Here is a 24,202-nt window from a genome sequence, read left to right as displayed (position 1 = left end):
GCTTGGCACTGGTTAAGTAGCTCATCACTTTAGTAAAATGCAATAGAGAAAATTCAAATGCTTGCAAAGTAAGCAATTGCACGGGCACACACATAAGCAATGGGTTCACACAGCTATGCTTTGTATACACAAGTTGTTGCCAACAGTCTGTGGCATGCAGCTCCAGGTGGCAGCTGGGAAACATGTTTAAAAGATTGGAGGACGTTTAAGCTTCGCCTTTAAGAGTGGAATACAGCAGCGTGTTGCAGCGCTGCCAGGGAGCCCACAGAACGCAATCGCCTGCTCGGAGAGACACTTTGCCTGTTAGACAAATCGCTCAGAGTATTTAGAAGGCCTCTCAAAGCGTGGTTGAGGTGTCCACCAATTTTTGAAACAGTTACTGCGCCTTTCCTTTCCTTTAAAATCACAACGGAGACGCACAACAGCCAATTCAGGGAGCAGCATCACTGCAGCCCGTTCATGATATCTTTGGGCGGCAGATGGGCTGTTTTGAGAGTCCTAGAGAGAGCGATTTGCCCAACGGGCAAGGCGTCGCACCGAACAGGCAATGGCATTCCGTGGACTTTCTGGCAGTGCTGCAACATGCTATCATGTACCACTCTTAAAGGCGAAGCTTAAACGTCCTCCAATTTTTTTCATTTCTGTAATTAATTGCAATGATTTAATTAACTCGTCATTGCCTATCACAGACCAATCAATCATCAATCACTAGAACCACAAATTACCATGATTTTTTTTTACGCAGCCCTCTATCATAGGTCGCCAGTTCAAATCCCTGCTGCGAACTAGGCTCTAACTTAGTTTATGCGGCATGAAACGCTGAATTGCATGACACCATCCGGAACATTCTGCGACAAACGGTTGGCATGATACAATTTTTTTTTTATGCAGCCTCCAATTATTTCCGACACATGGTGCAGACTACGCAGACGGCTTTTTGACCGAAAGAGCAGTATACACTGTTGCGTAATATATTCACTGCGATGTGGGTTACTGGCACATCATACCATTTATCCATTCTGTGCAGCCTCGAATATAATGAAGCCATAGGTCAGATTTCATTGCGAGGTCTTAAGAGGAAGACCCGACTAAGAAATATGTCCTACAGCTTCGTTGTGTGACCCAGTATTCATGGCCACACAGCATAAAAAAATGACATGGCCCACCGGTGACCCATGACGCAGCAAACGTGTTAACTGTGATGATGACGATGTTTTAATGGCACAAAGGCAGCTTTGGCCAAACAGTGCCAAGGCACAAGACATTTTTCATCTTCACAAAGTGGGGTCAGAGACCATTTTCCAAGCATTTCATCCCAGAAAAGCACAGATGTTCAGCTGCAGCTGCTCAGGCAAAAGATTACATGAGCAATCTAAGCAACACCTTCAGATTCATAAGCTTGTCGGGATAATTGGTGGTAACAATGCAATAAAGAAGTAAAGACGATACAATAAGCTTGTTCTACCTCGGTGCCATTTCCTACCTCTCCCATCGGCACAAACTTTCTCTTCAAATGTTATTGCCTTATGAGTGTTGTACTGCGCCTTTCCCTCAGCACATTTTTTCGCCAGGCCTTCCAAATGAGATTTGCAAGCTTTTACAAATATTCGAATTTTCAATTTGTGAGCCAAATAGTGTTTTATTTTAGAGTGAAAGCTGTTATACCTTTGATTTAGCCATATAGCCCTAAATTCTACCATGGAATTTATAGCACGAGCCAAAACCTTAATTACATTACAACTTAATTAATTACAACTTAGTTTAACTTAATTTGGTTCAATTAAATCTAATTCTATGGCTGCAGGTGGCAAAGTAGAGAGAGGGAAATCAGGGTTTGGGTTTGTAGGCGTTTAACGTCCCAAAGCGACTCAGGCTATGAGCGACGCCGTAGTGAAGGACTCCGGAAATTTCGACCACCTGGGGTTCTTAACGTGCACTGACATCACACAGCACATGGGCCTCTAGAATTTCGCCTCCATCGAAATTCGACCGCCGCGGCCGGGATCGAACCCGCGTCTTTCGGGCCGGCAGCCGAGCGCCATAACCACTCAGCCACCGCGGCAGCCAGAGAGAGGGAGAGGGAAATCCCCCTCTCCATGTTTATGGAGGCGGCAGGAGCCAGATCAGATTTTGCTGACCCACATTAGCATGGTCAGGCTTTCCCTTACAGCTCACTATGTAGATTCCACGGCCAAATGCAGGGCTAAATGGCTAAACCAAAGCTATAACAGCTTTCTCTGATCAATGCTGTAAGCTCAGTTCTACAAATATATTTTTTCATTTGGAAGACAGTGTGGCACTGACCCAAGTGTTTCTTTTCTTGAAAAGGTGAGCATCGTGCTAAGAAACTCTTGTAGCCCCTACAAAAACCAGTAGGTTCCAAGCAGTGCCAAGATTCAAGCTTAGCATCTCCCTTATCAAAGCGGCCATAACACATTTCCACACCCTTTCTCAGCAACAAGGGCAAACTGAGCCAACTTTTCTTACTGACTTGGTTTTCAAGTCACTATTACCACCAAGTTCATTTTAATAACATTAACCTGTGGAACACTATTGAATAAGTGAGCATACAGGAGGAAGGAAAATAAAGTTGTATTTTCTCATAGCTTCTTTCCAAGATTTGAAATATGTGGGTACAGTCAAGAAACCACAAAGAAGCCTGAAAAAAGAAATGCATAAAGAAAAAAGAAATGCAGAATGAGACAACACCAAAAACCTTGCACAAATGTTGCATTTTAATGTGCAATGCTTGCTAGAACTGTCATCAAGCTGTGCACTACTGCAATGTCAGAACATATGGCAACACCACAAACATTGCACTTATCGTAATTATAAGCATCATAATTATTACTGCCACAAGGATCGATTTACAAGCAGGTATTAGCTATGCAAGAGAAGCTATGGATACAAGGTGCAAGAAAAGCTACGACAATGAAATACTAAGCATCTGCTCTCCACTTTGAGCACACATGATCCCAATGCCAACCACAGCATCGGCCCATAGCTGCTTGCTTGCACTTATTTTGGGTGCAACCTCCCCCTTCTTTACAATTGCAATGCACAAGAAAGAACTTGATGGCTAATCTCAACAAACAGCACAGGGGCACAGTGTTGGACCAAGAATAAAAATGACACTTTTATTACACAGATACACCAGCTAACCTTGCTTCAAAAGCAACAGGGTTTTAAGACCGTCCTCGTCTTATGGCAATGCAAAAAAAAAAAGGCAAACCTTAGCAAGAACACAAGTAGTCACAAGGAACAGAGTAAGCCACATGACAAAGATCTCTCAGATCATGTAAAGTGTCGTTTGGATTTTTCTTTTCTTCACAGGACAACCAGGACACAGTAAAAGCTTGCCAGGACCAGTACTTGAAATCAAATGGGACTGCTTTCCACGGTTACCTTCAGTGAAATATAAATATTGTGTTCAGTAAGCAGCAAGTACAGGAACATAAACCAGAGGATAGATGCTGAGCCTGCCTCATGAACCACATTTGTTCATTGTTATTGCTTTTTTTTTATAAAAATGCATTAGAATACAAGGACAGTGAAGGAACATGCATCACATAACAGGTGTTCTGCCTACATTGTGATGTCTTTTCTAAACTCTTATTTTATACATGGTCATTGTTAAATATACAGAAAAGCATTCTCAGTGTCGCAGTTAAAAAAGTCACTAGGTGCAGTCAATAGTGCGTAGTCAACTGTTGCCATGGTCAGTCATGCAATGCACCACCACGCTCGGTTGTGGGCAGACCGTAGTATTCCTGCTTGGCTCTGATGGTGACTCCTTCCAGGACCGCTGGAAAGAAGAACAGGGCTCTCTAATCAAAGCTAGGCCTCACTTACCAGAAAGAGGGCATTTTCTATGACACAGTGACAAAGGACCTACTGTGCCAAATGTCTAGTCCGGATTGTATAGGTAGAACGCCAATGCAGAGCAAAGTTGGGGTCATTCTGATATGCATGAATGGCAGATATTTTTGAACCACACCTCCTTCAAGGTGTGGAAAGGTACTACACGTCATGCACCGAGAATTCGCTGCACAATAAAAGACCACAGTGCTAGAGATTCATCCGGCCATGCTGCTCAGGCACGTAAAAACCCATTAACCACCAAACATATCAGTTCCACTTCTATGAACACCTTTTAGTGCTCACCTCACAACGTGCCTCATTCGACCCCCTATTGCGTAGAGACCAATTCGCGTCTTCAAGTCTTGGTTTGACTTCCCAACTGTTTGTGGCAAGCACAGTTTTCAATGAGCAAGTGCTCACTTTTTGATGCACAATACATACAGCACATCAGCATCCTTCAGGGTAGTTGGTGGTTCATAATAATTATAAACCCACAAAATACCAAACCAATGTTTCTCGCTTCATGCAGTTCAACTCGCAAAAAAAAAAAACCTGAATGTTTTAATGTTTTATATGCGACTTCCAGCCAACTGCATAAACCTCAACAGGCCAAAACTGGCAGAAGTGCAAGGTTTTAAAAGCATTACACACACAACTGGACCTTTCAGTTACCTGCCACTGTATTTGCATATTATAGTTCTCTCAATATCTCTCTCTTTACGCTAGCGTGTGTAATAAATTAATATACTTTCTTTGCAACACAAGTATAAGCATAACACACCAAAATCACCTTTGTTGTAAACTGCAATTTGATGCCCTATTGAGCCAGACCATAACCTGTGAACATAAATCAGATATTAATTACTTCAGCTTTGCTAAGCAACTGCTTCACGACAGGTGCAAGGCAATACCAAAGAAATCTATGCTATTCTCAACAGAAGTGTTTGGTAAGAATTAAAGTTACAGCAATTACAATGGGTTATCAAATTTTGCAACCATTGTCCAGACTGAGCGACGAAGGCTCACAACACATTTGCTAGAACTGCTAGCAGGCTAGAGAGTGTAATACCAACTACGAGCTACTCCCTGCAATGAACACGGACTGTTGCTGACTTACATTTTTTTTATATGGCCCCCAAAGCATGAAGCAGACACTAAGTCAACATATTATGCATCGAACAGCAATTAAAATATAGTGATGAAAAGTTTCGTGTGTGTGCTCTGAAAGCTCGTTTTGCAAATGCCCATGAGAGAGGCACATTAGAAAATGTCAACTTTATCAGGTCTTATGCATTAACGTGGCCAGAGAAGCAGTGAATAACTCAAAGTAATAGAAACTTCATAAAACTTCTGCTGCAACCAAAACCCTCATGCTTTATGCTCTAGTTCTGACTATGCAAACGTGCATTATTTATAAAGCACTGGCCATCTAGCAAAAAGCATATTACTATAACGACCACTCGCAATAACACAGTATGGATGATTTTTAGAATTACACTTCCACGGAGCACTCCTGCATGTTGAAATTTAACCCTTTAAAATGCCATGCTTAAGTTCCATCTCTACTTAGGTTTCTGGTGCTCAAAGAACATGTTAGATTAATGCTGATAAAACTAAGTTCGCACTGTTCATTTCTCCAGAACAGCGAACCCTATGTGTTCCTCCACTTTGTATAGGACCTAACTTCATCACAGTCAGCGATCATTATATTTAGAAGTAGAATTAGATTGCCATCTAAAATTTCATTCCCACATAATTATGAAGCAGGTTTCCAAATCACACAATAAAATTATCAAATTAACTGCACTGGATGCGAGTAGCATATTTTTCAACTGTGCTTTAGAGTTCCAAGCACAACTTTATCGATTTTTTGCTCTCCTGTTGTTTTCTTTTGTATTGTATAACTATGCACTATCTATGTAAGCCTTTGTTCGCACACACCTTTTCTTTATTAACTGTACCGCTGCTGACGGCGATAACTGTGTAGCTGTTCATTTGAGTTTTTCTTAGGTTGCTGTGTTTCATTATTTACTATTAATTTATTTAATAATATAGGAGGTCCTAGTACAGTCCCCAAATATGAGACCTTCTTCAGTATAAATTTGTTGATGTTATAATTTCTCTCCTGTGCCACTAAACTGATTCTGAAGCAGATCAAGCAAATACTAAAGCAAAGTGGTGGGGAGGTCCCTAAAATTTTAAAGCAGGATATCAAGCAGACTTTTCCCATGTTTTCTGTCATGCTATGTTGCTTCTCTTCCTCTGTGTACCATCAACTGGACTGGCATGTCCCACCATCAAGTCAAACAGGAGATCACAAGGAATTTTTGCAGTGCACCATCACTCATGTTTTGCCACTCATCCACTCCAAACAAACTTAAAGCTTTAGAACGCCCATGTGCAATTCCTAAGCACTTTTGCCCTGCAGCATTCAAAATGTAGAAGTGAACAACAACACTGAAATATCTGTGATAAGTTTACTTAGGTACCCGGTGCCTATGCTACTGCAACTGTTGGCTCCCAGGATAAACTCATCAATCCTGAGAGGACAAAGCGTCTGTTTTTAGTTATTCATTTCTTTACATAACTGCTGTTTGTTGAAGGGAGATAAAAGATAACAGATATCATATTTACTCAAATACTTATTCATTCATTACAATGCCTTCAAGGTCCAAAGGCATTACAAAAGGGAATGGCTATGGAGTGGTATTTGATGGCAAGGAGGCACAAGTTCAAGGAAGAAAATAAGATGTGAAAAAGTCAGCCAGAATTGCATATTGCAAGGTGTAAATATGAGATTCAACTACTGTTCTGAAATGTAGGAGGGCCATTTCTTGCAACAAATGAGGCCAGCAACAGTACCCTTTGAAATACAGGAGTCAAACACATTAGCAAAGCAATGAACAATACTTACCTATATTATTATAATGAACAACATGCAAAGATATGTAGGGTGGCTTAAAAACCCACCTAAATTATGGATACGTCACAAATTAAGACGACCCCCCAAAAGCTGGCTGCATATTTAGATAAAAGAAACTTATTAAAGTATTGGTTAAGACCTATAAAATTTCAGAACCGGACTGGATTTCAAGATGACAAATGGTTCTTAGGTGGCAACTCGCATGTAACCATCGAGTGCCTCGAATTTTGGCGAGTCTTTGCTGCACAGAGAGAACGGTAAGGCCTTACAATGACCTGCGCTGAAATTTCAGAAGGTGAGGCGAGTTGACTTGTTAGGTGATGTTGGGTCACGGTCACCAAAACCCCCTCTTTGATCATCCGCCGACCTTGTTTGTCACGATTACTAACTAATCACTGGTTGCAATATTTCTTCAAGAAAACACGGACCTATATTAAAAAAATAAATAACAATAGGGTTGGAGACCACTAGCTTGAACCATTGCATTTGAAATGCACATCCAAGACCTTATCCTGGTGCCCAAAATTGCCCAAGTGTCATTGACTCTTGCAGCACCATTCAGTTGCCAAACACTTATTATTGAAAATTGGTTTAAAATTTGGTTTTTTGGGGGAAAGGAAATGGCGCAGTATCTGTCTCACATCACCTGAACTGCAAGGGAAGGGATAAAGGAGGGGCTGAGAGAAGAAAGGAAGGAAGAGGTGCCGTAGTGGAGGGCTCCTGAATAGACATTGCACAGTACACAGGTCCCTTGGCATTACGCCCCCATCAAAACCCGGCCACTGCGGTCGGGTTCGAACCGGGTACTCCGGATCAGTAGCCCAGTGTCCTAACCACTGAGCCACCGCGGCAAGATACCAGAATTGAAACACAGTACGCACCAGACCTCGCCAGCTGTTCAGTGATCAGCAGGCACTCGGACCAGATAGAGCGGGAGATAGCGGAGGCCGTCGAGATAGCTAGGCTACACGATACCTGTGTTAGTAAGGCCTCAATTTCCCTGACAAATGCCGAGTTACGCTTTTCGATAAGATAATTCACCATGTAAATTTTTCTTTCCTGTTGTTGTGTGGAGATTAGTATATAAGTACCAGCTCGAGCCCTTTGCATTTCGATGGAGGCGAAACGCAAAGGCACCCAAGGCACCCACCCGTGTGCTGCGCGATGTCAGTGCACATTCAAGATCCCCAGGTGGTCAGAATTATTCTGGAGCCCTCCACTACGGCACCCCTTTCTTCCTTTCATCTCTCAGCCCCTCCTTTATCCCTTCCCTTAATGCACAGTTCAGGTGTCCAGCAATATGTGAGACAGGTACTGCACCATTTCCTTTCCCTAAAAAAAAAAACAAATTTCAAACCAACTTTCAATAACGAGTGTTTTGCGACTGAACGGTGCTACAAGAGTCAATGACACTTGGGCAATTTTGGGCATCAGGATAAGGTCTTGCATGTGCATTTCAAATGCAATGATTCAAGCCAGTGGTTTCCAACCTACCATACCATAGCATACGATATTGCACCATACAGTACCCCACCATACTGTACCTTATCCACTCTACACCGCCCACCAATAGCACACTCATTTACACAGACAGTCAGGCAATGCGTCATGCTCTCTTCACAAATAGTTTCAATCAGTTCAATACATCATTCTCCTATCATCACATTCAATACTTTACCAAGGCATATGAACCATCAATGACACCAGGGCACATCAAGGGTCCTTTACGCACACAGCCCCACTTGAACCACCTGGTCACACCCTTTCTGCTTACACTTTGCACTGATGCCCACACAATCCATGGCATTTGCTGTGATGAAGATCCTTAAAGACAATATTTTTGTGGTTCGAGAAATGGCTGCTTTTAACACAAGAGGCAAAGAACAACAGGCAGACAATTAAGTGCAGTGCTGACATGAAGGTTAACTCCCCAGCAGACTTGGACGAGCCAGGCTTGTCATACGCAAGCTGTCATTTCTGGCTCATGATAATTTCAGCTTGTCGTGTGTTTACTCGCAATCTGAATCTGGCTTCAGGCGATCTGAGCTTATCCAAAGCATTTTCTTCGTTTACCGACAGATGGCAGCATGGGCACCAAATGACTATTTTGATACCATTTCCGAAAAAAAAAAAAAATGTGTCCATTACAGGGTTGAACTAAATGGCCTAGGTCTGAAGACAACTGCTAGTCTAGTATCAATATCTGCAGAATTAGCTTTTTTTTTCACTTCCAATGAAATGCTAAATAAAAGAAGGGTGGAAATATAATATTGGTGAAAACAATAACTCTACCTTGCAAGCCAGCTCTAAAACATTAAAAAGGACACAAAAATATTTAATGCGGTTAATACTGCTTTCACAACAGTTTCTTAGACAACAGAATACTACACAAGTGTCCTGTACAACTGATGCACAGGCATGTTTGAAGCATTTCTCTCTGCTACAATGTCAAGCTGCTGTTAGTAATTTCTAGTTTTTGATCACAAGATTATTTGCGCACTTGTTATATGTACAGGGGAAAAAGGTATTCTGAGTCTTTGCAGTTTGCTCTCTCCTTGCCAATGCTAACTTTAAGGGCCATTTAACACGTTCCAAATTCTTTTTGAAAGAAGAACAAGGTATGGTCTGTTGAAGTCAATGCCACCAATGATGCCATTTAATTTACTTTGGAATTGTGTTACATAAACTTAGACTACACCTATGAGTATGCCAATGAGTATGAGCAATCGCATTGAAAATTGTCAGTATGGTTGAAGTGCACTAGTCATGCCACTGCTGACACTGTGTACAGTGTGCAAACATATAATTACTTTCCTGCACACAGTACTAATCCTATGCACTCTATCAAACCTGCACATTGTGACGTTTTTTCACATTGTTAAGGCCTTGGTGCTAACTTTGCATCCATGCAACTTGTCACAACAGCTGATAAGGAAGAATATTCTCACACACCGATACTGCAAAGCACAACAGTTTTATCAGACCAACAACTATTTGTGCCTGACCCAGAACAGCTTCCAAATACACCATTTATTGCACTCTGGTCCCTCCACGACACCAGGATTCATTACTCAGCTTGTATGTCTATGCTTTAATGCAGACAGATTTTTTTTCTACCTTTGCGAGAATGAAGAACCAATCAAGTATTTTCACCCCCAAGTTCTCAGTTTGGCAAATATTATGTTCCCTTTCCTCCAGACACACCATGCTGTATGGCACCAATAATAGGCCACCGAGGACAACACGCAATTATTATTCACAGTAAAAATTCATTCTTTGGCTTTTCTGGCTATGATGACGCTTGCCCAGCAGCAAAAGATGCATTTCGCACTGAAAGCACTGGACTTAAAAATCTTTCTTCCAATCGAATCAAACACAACATCCTTATAGAGAAGCATGGATTGCCGCCATTTTAAGTGAATGGCAGTGTAGTGTAGCCTCTGGGATCCATGCCCGAAAATTGATGTCAAAGCACGCATTTCGCTTGCGAAATGAGCCACTGATGCCGACATTTATATTTCGTTTTTTGGTTTTTTTATAACTTACAAACGCTCCACTTTCAGTGAGAGTGGTCCCTCTGCGATTAGAAAGCAGTAGCCTATTGACACAGGTTAGCATAAATTTATCCTCAGTGTCCCTCAAGTTCACAGCAATTCATTTGTACTGTACACATCCTACCTTCAGAGCTTAATAGTCGGGTTCTCAAGATGAATTTAGACAAACTGCCTGTACTTAACTTTCTACAACTGCCTCCTTCGTCCTTCAGTGATAAAAAGATATGATGCTTCCACTGGCCAACCTACCTCATGGATGGCGTTTCACAGCTCACTCTAACATCCATTCAAGCACACTATGGGGCACTTGAAAGATGCAAAGGCCCCGTGCGTTGCTCTTAACCATCCACTTCTTTGTAAGAGAATGGCTAATAATGGCCCAGTAACCAGTGTTTGCGGAAGCCATACACACAAGGTGCAACGCTCTTCTTGCAAAGGCCTGGCCCAGCACAGCACTAGGATAAAATGGTGGGTGTTATGAATAACCCCATAGCAACACAGGGAGAAAGAGGAACTACAATCTGTGAACCCAGTACTTCCAAGTCAGCTTCCCTACACAATGTGGACCACAGCAGCACAGCCCGCACCAGGTGAAAAAATTAACTCAAAGGCATGGACAGCACTGTTCTGCAGTGGTTGTCGTACACTCAACATTCTTTACAGTGAAGCACTTGACAGTGGGCAGAAGATACAAGAGCAAGGTGGCAGCTTCCAGAACTGTGCACTAGGTGCACAATCACATGAGAATGGTGCACCTATTGAAGCCACCACATCATGCTCGTACCCCATTGACTTGCACTCCACCGCAAGCAGGCTGCAAAATGATGGCCAAATGTGCTTTAGGCAATCAAGTCAGCACTGGCATCCTACAAAGTAGATGAGAGCATTGCACTCGCTTACCGCGTTCTACACACAACGATTTAAGCCTCTGAAAATTAGTGCAGCACTCAGCAACTATGGCTTCAGAAAGGCACCCATCTGGCTCGTCTGCCAGGCCAAGTTGTGCAAATGCAGTTGAAAGTGCTCCAGTAGACCACGTATTGCATCTTCCGATTTCTCTTTAGATCAGTAGTAGTAGTAGTAGCAGCAGTAGTAGTAGTAGTAGTAGTAGTAGTAGTAGTAGTAGTAGTAGTAGTAGTAGTAGTAGCAGTAGTAGCGATAGCAACTGATTATCCTAGGAAAAAAATGAGTGTGGTGCCGCCGGTCGCCGCAACTGCCTCTCTCTGCTGCTACCTGACTGCGGTCGGCGGAATGTAAACGGAAAGAAGGATACAGACGCAGGCAGGAAGTAGGAAGGAAAATGATAGATGAGAGATATGGCTCTTCACACGGTATGTATACGTAAAAAAAAAAAAATCGCACTGTGGAAACGGGGCGAACGTGGCGTGTGGCAGTGGCCATGTCAGTCAACCTACTTTTGTGGAGGAATACGGCTAAACACGAAATGCACCTCAAGAAACACAAAAATCATGCCGGATCCGCTGGCTGTCGAAGCAATGCGTCGAGCAACAGAGTCAAATCAAACAAACGGCGGTCAGTACCATTTGCTTGCTTCCACCTATCACTGCCACGTTGTCCTACACCAAAGGCCCACGCCTACGATGTCCTTTGGTGGAACAAGGCCCGCGGACCTTAGGAGGGAGACACCAGTTGCGCTGACGACTGGCCTGTGGCGCCATCACGCCGGAAAAAGCGACAGCGAATGCTGGGCAGCCGAAAACTTGGCGCGAAGTCCCCGCTTAGGATCGCAGCCCATTAACTTAGGGCGCGATTTGGGTGGATCACCACTTCGTTTGCCAGCTTTCAAGGGGCACGAGGCCATGTCTATGGCCGAGAATATATATGCCCAATCTATAACTTAGCACAAAGCCACGACTCGCAGTGCATAAAAACGCGGCACCTACAACACAGAACGCAGTAAGCACGGTACGGACCACGACGTACTGTATGTCGCGGTACGTACAAAGCAGGGTCATGAACTTCGGTTGGATTTGTTTTTGGATATGTAGCCAATATGGCTTTCCCTTTGTATCGGGAGGCATTCCTCCGTAAGAGTCCTAGCCTATGAAGTGGGTGACCCTACAATCTTCCTAGTCTTCATAGAGTTTTCTTTCCACAACTTTAGTTGACGCTTCGTTGTGACCACTGCACCAGTCATGCGAACCGCCGCTCTGACATCCGCCGTATTATCAGCAGCCGAATCACCATCTAGTGGCCGTACGGCGGGAAAACAAAGCCCTGTTCAAAGGAGATTCCAGGCGGATGTGGTGGCTACTTTATTTCCACAAAATGGAAGGGATTAGTTGGGGCTGGGGCGAGTCCAGGGTGGCCTTTTCAGTCGGGGCCGACCTCTTGAGCTCTCGTGATGGGGGTCAGCTACGTTGTTCTTCTTGAACTGGCCAAGAGCTTGTCCATTCCTCCGCCGAGGGAGCTGGCAAAAGTGCCGTCGCAGGGGGTTTGCTAGTGCATTCCCATAATATATGATCTTGTGTGGCATGCGTCCCGTCACCGCAGTGCGGGCATGCAGGGTCATATTCACCGTTTGTGATTAAACATAATCGGTAGGGGCTAAGAATGGTCTTTGTTTGTAGGCGTCTGAGTGTCGTGGCTTGCGCCCTGTCCAGATCGGGGTGAGGGGCGGGATACGTGCATCTTAGCTCGCGATAAAAGTTTGTAATCTTCGCGTACGAGCGAGGCGCCTCGGCGGGGGCTTCCATTCCCGAGAGGTCCCGTCCCCCGGTTGATTAAACCTCTGGCTAGACAGTCGACCCCCTCGTTTCCGGAGTTACCCGCGTGAGACGGCACCCATATGAGATTGATGTTGTGATCGAGAGTTGGGTTGCGCAGAATTCCCATTGTGTGCGTGCTTACCGAGTTTTTGGCAAAAATTTTAATGGCGCTCTTAGAGTCGCTTAGATTAGTTTTGGTGTGGGGATCCGCGATGGCCAGTGCGATAGATACTTCCTCTGCCTCGCGTATAGAGCTAGCGTGAAAGGTTGTGGCGTTAACGAGGGCTGACTTTGGAGTGGCCATACATACAACGTATGTTCTGCTGCATCCTCGTACACTGTTCGTGGTTACTGGCCCTTGCTTTCCTCCGGGCGTCGTGTCAGCCTGGCAACATATTCTTGGCTACTGGTTTAACAACTATAGTCTACTAGTAATGTCGACCGATAAGTGCTATGTTGCGCATACCTCCTCAATGGGGTGGACGTGGAGTTTGTCGAGAATTACGCGAGCCGCAACAGTTCGCGACAAGCGGGTCACTTGTGTCGTCTTATGGGCTTCGATTCCTGCAGTTGGGAATTTTTAACACGCTCGCTGAGTCGGATCTTGTAGCTGGAGCACTGCAGAAGTGAGGACGTGTTCCGCAGCCACTTTTTCTTCTTGGCACACCACGCACGTCACGTCCGTTCCGTCTGCATTTCGCCCGCTGCAGTGCGTCCACCAAGCCTTTGCCCTTAAAGGGACACTGAAGACAACGCTATCATTTTTTTTTTGCTAGCAAAATACAACAGTTCGGCATTTTGTGGCATTGTTCGCCGCTTGTCCGGCGGCGAAAGATTCATTTATTGCAAATAGATCTGAATTCAAAGTTGAAAAGCTTTTCCCCGCCACTGTTATTCAAACTCAGTACTCTCCGGTGACGAAATAACCTGAAAGTGACATAAATGGGTACTCCGTGATTGGTGACCTCAGCGGTGCAGTCTAGCAGCAGCCGAAATTAAAACATAACGCCGGCCGTGCATTGCAGGTCACTATCAGCCGTCGTCGCTTCATTTACGATTGCACCAGCGTTACGATGGATACCGTTCCCGATCCGACAACGAAGTTTTCGCGAAAAACTGCGGCCTGCAATTCTGCGACCACAACCCCACGCAGCGTGTGATTTTTTTTAGGGCTGAGCCGGCGGGTCTGGCAGGATAGCCAGTCCGAGCGCCGAGAAGTCGGCAGCAAGCCAAGCTAATTGGTGCGGCAGCTGTCACCGCCGAGCCACCGTCACGACTGATGAGTGAAGATTTGGTTCGCACGGACCTATTTAAATTCTGTAATAACAGTACCCGTAGCGCTGGCCATGCGGCCCAGCGTCTTGGTACGTTGACGAAGCACGCCGTGCGGTGCGTTTGCTAACGTGTCTCCTGCAACATTAGCTAGCGTCGCAGGTGCGTGCCGCGGCATGAACTTGGTCCTAGGAGCACTTAGTTCTCTGCTGCGCCGCACTTGTAAATCTAGGTGCGTCAAAAACGAAACCACGTGGGCACGCAAAGCGCATAGCTGCGAAGCACCCAAAAACATACTTGCGAAGAACAAAGTATACAATGAATGGTTGTGCAAGGTGGGTGCTCTGTGCGAAGGCGCGTTGATTTACCACAAAGCGAAAACCTCGGTTGGCTCATTTCGCGGATGCGTTGCAAGTGATACTGAGCGTGATAGTACCTAAACTCAGCTGGCCGCCTGTTGCGCCGCCAAGTTCTCTTCAAAAGAACGGCAAGTATAGTTCTCTTCAAAAAAGACAATGACTGTCTTTTTCTCGTCTTCCTCGTGAGATAAAAGTGTACTAGCGGTTGTTTCAAAACAAATCTTATGCACTTCAATATCGATCAAACACGTCACCTATATACAGCTTGAGACATCTGCTGCGTTTTTTGGCTATTCTGGACATCGCCCTTGTACTTACGAGATTGGCCTGTGGCGGCGATGCTTGTATTGTATAGTTCGCGCTCTTTTCTACCTTACAAGAGCTTTGTTTTCAGTAAGAGTAGTCTTTGTGGTTGGAAGATGGTCTTCAATCGATACAAGCCAACTTCGATTTCTCCTCAATGTCCCTTTGACAGAATTAAAACTGCTATTTATGCAAGAAATGTTTGGCACAAATACGTAACCTTTTATGCAGATTTCAGAACTGCATTTCACTTGAAGCTAGCTCTTACAGTTGCTAATTACAAGTAACACCCTCGTAAAGTAATTCCCAGGCCGTTAAATATTTAAAGAGAAAATGTACAGGTCGTTTATGTCCACATGGTGAAAAAGCCATGTTCCGTGCAATAAAGCCCAGTATTCACGAAAATAATCTCCCGCATGCACGTTTACATGAAAACGTTTCGTACAAAAATAAGTTATATTGATTTTAATGCCGCAAAAGCAACTGAGGCTATGATGCACCAAACACACGGTTAGAGCTTTTGTTAAAGGTTACGCTTTTCATGTCTAAAGTTTGTTTAAAACATTGGCTTCTCTGAGAAACCTAAAAATGCTTGAAAAATCAACTAGTGCTTGATCTCCCAAAAGTAACACGTGGTGTAGTGGGATGTATTCATTGTAGAATGTTGTGAAATATTTTTTCCTCAGTTTCTCCAGTTTTGTGCATAAAAATTAAAATGCGGTTTACAGTATCGCCACACATTTCGCAGAGAGGTTTGTCTTTTTTTGTCTGTAAGAAGTTGTGTGTAAGGTGTGTGTGTCCAATGCGTAGTCAACACAAAATAACTTCTATGAAACGCTCCTGATGTTTACATGATCTCCATTCTCCCAAAACGGGTTTTATAGAATGTAGTTTGTTGTTTGTCTGTTCGTCCCATGCAACCATGTGCTATAAGTTCGCACCAAAATAAAAAGGAAAGTAATAATAATAATAATAATAATTGATTTTGGGGGAAAGGAAATGGTTCAGTATCTGTCTCTTATATCGTTCCACACCTGAACCGCGCCCTAAGGGAAGGAATAAGGGAGGGAGTGAAAGATGAAAGGAAGAAAGAGGTGCCGCAGTGGAGGGCTCCCGAATAATTTCGACCACCTGGGGATCTTTAACGTGCACTGACATCGCACAGCACACGGGCGCCTTAGCGTTTTTCCTCCATAAAAACGCAGCCGCCGCGGTCGGGTTCGAACCCGGGAACTCCGGATCAGTAGTCGAGCGCCCTAACCACTGAGCCACCGCGGCGGGGCAAAAAAAAACAACAAAATCCTGGAAGAAGCGACCTTTTCGTTCAGATCAAGTGACAGGACTGAAAGGGAGATCGTGGAAGCTTTTTACATCCATAACACGAACGGCAATTGTGTCAGCACGCCGTCCATTTCACTTTTACCAAGCGCAATCGCTTTTCAGGAAGGCCACCTCTACAGTTTTTGACAACTTTTCCACGTGCAGTTTCTTAACCTTTACTCTCGGTTTTGTCAGGCGCACTTTTAATAAATTCTCGGTTTTTAATTTTTGTCGTTATGCGCTATTGCTGTTTCCCTCACCACTGTTGTTATCCATTGTCATGACCCATAAATTTATTGTCCTCACCTTCGCTTTTGCTCCGGTTAACCATTGGTCCCCATTCCACCATCTTCACATTTACTTTTGCTGACTGTTGTTTTGTATTCTGACTAGCTAGGTTGAAAATTAAAAATTGGTTTTTGAGGAAAGGAGATGGCGCAGTAATTGTCTCACATATCTCGGCGGACGCCGGAACCATGCCGTTAAGGAAGGGATGAAGGAGGGAGTGAGAGAAGGGAGGAAGTAAGGTGCTGTAGTGGAAGGCTCCGGACTAATTTCGACCGCCTGTGGATCTTTAACGTGCACTAGTTGACATCGCACAGCACACGGGCGCCCTTTGCGTTTCGCTTCCATCGAAATGCGGCCGCCGCTGTCTGCTTCAAACCCGGGTACTCCGGCTCAGCTAGCTGAGCGCCCTAACCAACGAGCCACCGCGGCGGCTACTATCTATGTTCCCATGCAATAAAGATGACAAGATGTCTCGTAACAAAAAAAAAAAGCAGGAGTAAAGGCGAAGGGTGAGGCAAAAGCTACCCAAGTTCCCATGCCGGTCTTTTGCCTCACCCCTCGCCTTTACTCCTATTTTGTTTTTTGTTTTTTTGCTGCGAGACATCTTGTCATCTTTACATCCTTGATTCGTTCCCTTGTTTGTTTTTTGTTGTTTTTTTGCGTGTAGGGCATTGTGGTGCGGTATCAGGATACCATGCGTGTGTCACCTGGTCTCCAGTATGATTTTTTTTTTTTCAACCTGTCTTTACCTGTGCCTGAGAGAGTGACAAAAGCGGTCACTCGTCTGGGTTCCCGCATTTATATATGTTCCCTCTTCAACGAATAAACAGTTGGCAGTCTGCGCCCGTATAGTGTTCGTTCCTTTGCCTTTCGTTCTTATCAGTTTGCGCAGTTTTTTCCTTTCTTCGATCAACCAACAAGTCCGCAAGAACGTTCTCAGAGATGGACGGGACACACGGGCCAACATGTGTTGCCGTCACGGACGGGTGCTGACTAAGCAACTAGTTTCTTATCTACGCAGAATGGACAATCAAGCGATATGGCAGCAATTGGGCCACGTGCGAGTAGCAGTCAAGTCGTCACTATGTGAAATAAGGCTGAAATGATGTTCAGAAACGCTTTAGTCTAACAAAAGTAAACGAGATCAACAAAATACCATAATAAAATACTACAGCCTAATTGTAGCATTTTATGCGCTGTGCACCTACTGGAACAGGAACACGGCAAAAGCACACCCAGTGCAAACAACGCAGCAGTTGCATGGGATGTATACGGATGCTAGCCCCACTATCGATCTTTCTTTCCACCCTTTGAAGTTCGCGCTACGGTATGAAAACTTCGCCCGTCGCTGCGTTACTTGCTACGTAGGTCATGAAAAAAAAAAATTTCCAGTGATAAACACCCCTGCCTACTTTGTGTCACGCCGACCGCCGTGGTGATAACAGTATATACAACGCGACAGCGTTAAGGAGCTCGTGCCGCAGAAAAGCCGGTGTCGTCGGCGTCTTTGGCCGCGAGCGAAAGACAGCGCATTTCGGTGTACACCTGAACCGCGCCGTAAGGGAAGGGATTTTCCTTCCCTTATGCAGCGGTACGGGTGTCCACTGAGAATTGTGAGACAGGCGTCATTTCCTTTCCTTAAAACCAATTTTCATTTCAATTTCCTTCCCTTGCGGCCCGGTTCGGGTGTCCACCAAGATATGTGAGATAGGCGTCTTTTCCTTAAATCGTCCAACGGGCCACGCGTCGCGCCGAACGGGCTATGGCGTTCCGTTGGACTCCTTGGCAGCGCTGCGACACGCTGTCGCGTCGCTCTTAAAGACGAAGCTTAAGCTTCCTCCAAACTTTTATCGTCGGAATAGGACATCACGTTACATTGACAAAAAAAAAGTGCAGTAAAACAAAAAAAATTCTTCCGACACCGGGCCTCCTGGGTGAGAGCCAGGTATCCTAACCACTAGACCATGCCGGAACGCGCAGAATAAATGCCAACCATTCTACATTAAGTAAGCAGCGCAACATATTCAATTTGGCTAATTTTGAAGCTTACATGTTTCATGCAGGTTCCTCCACTTTCCGCGAGTCCTGAGGCCGCTAGTGGTGGCCGGGACCGCTGGTAAGTTCAGGTAACGAAGTACAACCATCCAGTCTTCAGGGTGCTGGGGAGGTGGCGGGGAGGGCTGTATGTGTGTAATGTGTGAGGTTTAATTGACTACGTGCGCTAGATGAAGGTCCGTAGTAAAGAGTTGCGGATGAATTTCGGTCCCCTAAGTCCTTGCACTGACATATCTCGCACGGGCGTTTTTGCATCTCGCCTGCAACGAAATGCGGCGGGTTGGCAGAAGGCACGCGTACGAGTCGATGCACACAAGCAGCATGATGCGAAGTGCGACGAGCAGGTAGGGCAATCTGATCACAAGAGAGCTGGACGGTTGGTGCTGCTTTGTGCATACAAAGCGCAAGGTCAGAGAGTGCACAAAGGGTACTACATGCATGACACACGAGCGGCCATGTCTGCCTTGAACCTGTGTACTCGCAATGCCGTTCCAAACAGCCCATCAACTTGTCCTTGTGCCTTGCACTGTGTATAATTAATGGGACTAACTGAATTCCTGGCTGGTTCAAGTGGAACCAACTGGGGATTGTTCTATAAACCAGTTAAGCTGGTCAATATTTTCACAACTCACAGTTCAGTACCAACCAGCCCATCAACTTGCTCATGTCAACTTTATTTCTGGGGGATCTATTAATTGTTACAAACAGCGCCTGTGTGTGTCTCGTACCTTTCTGTGTACATGTGGTTCACAGAGCAATATGCATCGGAGAAAAAAACAGTTCTGTCTGCCTATTTCTATTATGTTGTACTGGCTACGGCACAGGATCGATGTCTGCATGACTTTCTAGATGCCATGCATATTTACGAAATAAACAAGTGTTGTGTGTTCATGCTCTGATCCCCCCAATCGTGAAATTTTTCATGCAAAGACCAGAGTGGTGCCCATTTTCATGAGGAAAAAGTCCAAGTGCACCATGCACATAGCAAACCCCAAAAGCTAACTCCGAGAGTTGCCCAGATCAGCGAAATTAGGCACATAAAGGCCCATTAAACCGTGTCCATGGTAGACAGGGGGCAGGTAGATGGGCTTCTTGAAAACACAAAGTGAATAACAAGGCAGGGGGGAGCTGCCTGATGCTTCCCCCCTCCCCTGTTCACTTTGTGTTTTCATTAAACCATGTGTTACGCTCGGTATTAATCAGCACTTACACTCCACAGTACTGCCTTTAGGCATTCTCAGCGCATTTATGTTCAGTGAACATGTGCACACACAGCGTGAGACCAGTGGCAGAATGTAGTGAAAATCACTGCTAAAAATTTCCAGCAGATCAAGTACAATTTCAACAAGCCAGAATACAAGCAAGCATAAAGTGATGTCTTTATGTAAGTGAGCACTGCCAGTGCTCTCATATATTCGGCATGAACACTTGAAAGCAGAGCCACTTGGCCTCAAAGAAGCAAGTTGTCTGCATACCATTGCTTCCTTCTGTTAGCATGCCATCCTCACTCAGTGAATCAGTGGCATTAACTAGCATAGATCCAAGAATTCAAGACTCTGGATAGCAGCTCTGACCATTAATGTCGCGATTCCATGCATTGCTGTCCTCCACCTACATTTCTGAACTTGCTAAGGGGGCACCATGACCCGAAAACCCCATTTCCTCTGCCACTTATTGTGCCCTCTCCCAGTTGCCTGCATTGTTCGCCAATTTCCTGCAATAAAAAGCTCTGCAGTTAATTCATCCACACTCTCCTAATCAGTCAGCTCTTTCAGGATAGCCATTCAGGCAGTTTGGCCCAATGACTGCGGGTGTAAGCTGACTTCAAGGCTATTAGGTTTGCAGGGAATACATATGAGGTTTGTGGAGAGTACAGTGCATCTGCAGATATTTGCCTCCATTTAGATCAATGGCCTTCAACTGTGGGAAAATTCTCAGAACGCCTCAGGCTGATGTTTTTTCCAATTTCAAAAGTCTGGCCCATCATTCAGTTTCATCTCCTCTGAACAAGCACCTACATGGATGTTGCGAAAAAGCTTACATTGACAGGCCTGATAACTTAAGCTAAATGCTGTCCCAGTGTGTCGTGCTTGTTAACATTGTAATGTACAGTGTACTTACAATGCATACTGCGCAGATGTCAACAGCTATTCAATCATGTTTGCAAAGCTATATATGTAAAATTCTCATGGCATTACACAACTGATTTCTTTACATGTTTCTCGTAGCAGAGCCAAAATGTCAGCTGCCACATGTGCAGAAGACTTGCTGAAAGATTGCTTAATACAAGCCATCCTTACCAGCAGAACAACCTTAAATTTCAATGGGTACCGTGCTGCATCAGCAGGAGCTATTTATTTACTGTGGTGTCCAAGTATTATCGCAATGAAAAGAAATGTGAACAACATGGTGCCTACGCGCTCCACTGTTCGAATTTATTTTCATCATGCTTTTACTTGGGTGGTCGGAAAAAGACATTAGAGACGTCCTAGAATGTATCATGGACAACTCTAGCGTTTTTTTGCTACCGCCAAAGTAAAAGCGTGATTAAAATAAATGCAAACAGTGTAGCGCATAGGCTCCACTCTGTTCACATTCCTTTTCACATGTAAAAGGGTTTACGATTCTTAGAAGTTCGCAAATCACCATAATTTGCCAATTTTAAGTCTACATAGTATGTGAGGGTAGCGCAAAACGGGACAAGAGACAAAGAACAAAGAAAGACGCACACAACACAGGCGCTATGTTGTCCTGTGTTGTGTGCATCTTTCTTTGTCCCTTGTCCCATTTTGCGCTACCCTCACATACTATGGATCACCACTACCGACTGGCCCAAGTTTCTACCCTTGTGAATTAAGTCTACAGTAAGGATAATCTTCTCAATAACAGAAATGCCAATTTCTTATGTTTCTGCAACAGAAGCCAGTCACAACTAAATGCTTGAAGCCTGTAGCTTTGATTCAACATTTTCATTTTCTGGGCATTAGCGAGTTAAAGAGACATTGAGGACAAATTAGAGTTCGCCTGCATCAGTAGATTAGTGCAATCTAACATCAAATATGTTACTTTCACTGGAAACATAGCTTTTATAAGCTTGAAAATAAAAAATAAATAAACACAGGTTTCACCATAACCGGTCGATTTTGAAAGTAAAATGCGTGCGCCAACACAATTTTTAAGGCGTGGATCCCAGAGGATAGGCTACGCCGCCATCCACTTCAAATGGTGATCACAGGGGCCTTTTCGGTGCAGACTTTGAGAGTGTGAATCGAGTGGCGGGAATATGCAATTTTCTCAGCAATCAGTCTTTTGCAGCCACATGAATGCCAGAAAGAGCCACAGAACCAATTTTTACTGAGCAAAAATTGGATGATAATCCTCAGTGTCCCTTTAAAGAGACATTCTGGACAAATACACCAAGTTTTTGTTCTTAGTACAATCCAAGGATTTGGCCCTTCGTACCTGATAGCATTTGTCCAGAAGCCAAAGATGCTTTCACTGCTGAGAAATTAGGAGTCGAATTTGGCATATTTTTTCCTGCCACTCGATTTCAAACTATGGTCTGCTCTATTCAGTGTCCCATATTTAGTTTTTGAAAGTGCAGTAGTGGTAGACATGCAAAAGTTGCCAAACAATAAGGTTTATAACCCTCCATGTTACGTTCTGTGCAGCTAAATACCTCACCTGACATCTCCACAGTGAACTATTTGCAGAAATGGCTAGTGGTGGTGACATGCATTTCATTTTTTGCTCTTTTCTCACTTATAAAAATTCAATTTTCAGTGAAAGTAGACTTTTAATCATTACGCAGTAGTAATCCATCGATTAAGGCCAACTTAAATTTGTCCGCAGAGTCCCTTTTCATGCCACCACATTACTTCCCCATAGAGAGCTCAAAGCTAGATCAGTGGCATGATGTGCACTTCTTCAAAGCTTTGGTGGATGAGAAACTAACAGAGCAGCAATAAAAATCACTAGGCTGAAGTAGCCAAATGAAGACTACCGATTCTTTTCGTGCCCCTCTGGTGTTTCAATTTCTGGAAATTCTACATTGCCAGTATGTCCTCCCCTATTTAAGCTTCACTATAGCCTGAATCATTTGACATTTTCTGGACACAAGCAAATGAAGAGCAAAACACAAACCTGTTAGTCTTGACTGCATTACTTTAATTCTATTATGCAGGCTTTGGAAAATAACAGTCAGCACAGGTTCAGCCTAATTCCACAGTTGCAATATAGAGACTGGACTAAGCAGCACAGACCAAAAGTGATTGCCTCACCATTCTAAAGCACCAAAGTGAGTGAATTTGCAAGGCACAGCATATTACTAAAGTACACACAGGCAATGAAAAATTAGACTGAGAAAGATGCCTCTTAATGAATGATCAGTTAGTTTGATAATCCTGCATACCAAGAACGTGAGAGCCTTCAAGCCAACAGGAGAGTAATAAGTGGACTTCAGACCCACCTTGCGGCCCCCAAAGAACTGATGCCACTGGCTACAAGTGCACCACTAAAAGCCAAAAGCTCTGACCACCGGTCAACTCACCTAAGCTTCCAATCACCTGGTGTGCAATGTCCTTGATTTGGTTGTAGATGTGTAGCCGGTCCATGTGCCAGGGCAAGTCTTCTATACTGCAGCCCCTATGAATGCATGAGTAATGGAAGAGCGGTGGTAACAGCATAAACATACCATACCATGGAACACTATTCAATAAACAATTGGCAGGTGAATAAGGACACAATGAGTGATTTGCATAGCACTTACCTGGCATCAAGAGCAAAAAAAAAAGCAGTATATTAGAAAGTACATAAATATAATTAAAGTTATCATACAAGGTCCAACCTCGATATAACGAACACGGATATTACAAATTATTGGCTATATCGAATATTTCGTAAATATTTTTGTCAAACGCATGCAATTTCTACTTTATTTATCGAATGCGGTTGGCCATGAAACTCCTCTGCGCTATACTGTGCCCGTTCGGATGGCAGGCGGCAGGCTTCGGCGCACTGCACAAGTGACTGGTGGTGATGCGGCAAGCGTTCGCGCCAAGGTTCGCACTTTTATCTCGCGCTCAACAACAGCGGCGTGTACTGTTGCTGTCCTGCAGTCGGCACGCGTTCACGCCTCTGGCGCATGTCGCCAGCGCCCTGGAAGCAGCAGCGCAGGTGGCTGTCAGCCTGCAGTAACAATCCTGCGCCCATGTCGACACTCGCGGAGGTTGTGAAAACAGCGATAGCTTTCGCTCTGGCTTTCCACGCGACACGACTGTGATGCGGGGAAGCCACTGTAGCCGGCAATCGACCTGCGGTGCTTTGCGGGGAAGCCAACCCTACTGGCGCAAGGTTTTTTGCGGCTTTCGGAATAGCCGCGAGCGCCTTCGAAACGCCGCCAAAGACTGGGAAAAAGTCTCTCCGTTTCCATAGTAAGGATCGCCAGAATCGCTGCCCCTTCAATGGCTAAATTGCGCCGCTGTTACGCGCGTTTCTGACGATACTTTATATTAATAATTTTGTCTATAGCGAACTATT

General features: G+C 44.5%; 1 protein-coding gene across 5 annotated transcripts in view; it reads right to left on the bottom strand.

Annotated features, from left to right (window-relative positions):
* Nucleotides 1-51: 51 nt before the first annotated feature.
* The window catches only part of LOC144115679 (DNA repair protein SWI5 homolog), a 34,928-nt gene continuing 10,777 nt past the window's right edge, over nt 52-24,202 (bottom strand). For 3 of the 5 annotated variants that reach the window (XM_077650147.1, XM_077650145.1, XM_077650146.1), the window contains 2 exons: nt 23,214-23,308; nt 2,714-3,805 (listed from right to left, as the gene is read on the bottom strand). In XM_077650147.1, the coding sequence (XP_077506273.1) occupies nt 3,720-3,805; nt 23,214-23,308 (181 nt within the window). In that variant the 3' untranslated portion in view covers nt 2,714-3,719. Of the gene's footprint in view, nt 2,660-2,713; nt 3,806-18,659; nt 18,790-23,213; nt 23,309-24,202 lie in introns of those variants that run through there. The other 2 variants (XR_013311511.1, XM_077650148.1) reach the window with 2 other exon arrangements.

Source organism: Amblyomma americanum, chromosome 1 (genome assembly GCF_052857255.1).
Source record: "Amblyomma americanum isolate KBUSLIRL-KWMA chromosome 1, ASM5285725v1, whole genome shotgun sequence".
In the NCBI taxonomy this organism is placed as follows: domain Eukaryota; kingdom Metazoa; phylum Arthropoda; class Arachnida; order Ixodida; family Ixodidae; genus Amblyomma; species Amblyomma americanum.
Note: the sequence above shows the minus strand (reverse complement) of the source record. Positions and strands in the feature narration are given on the sequence as shown.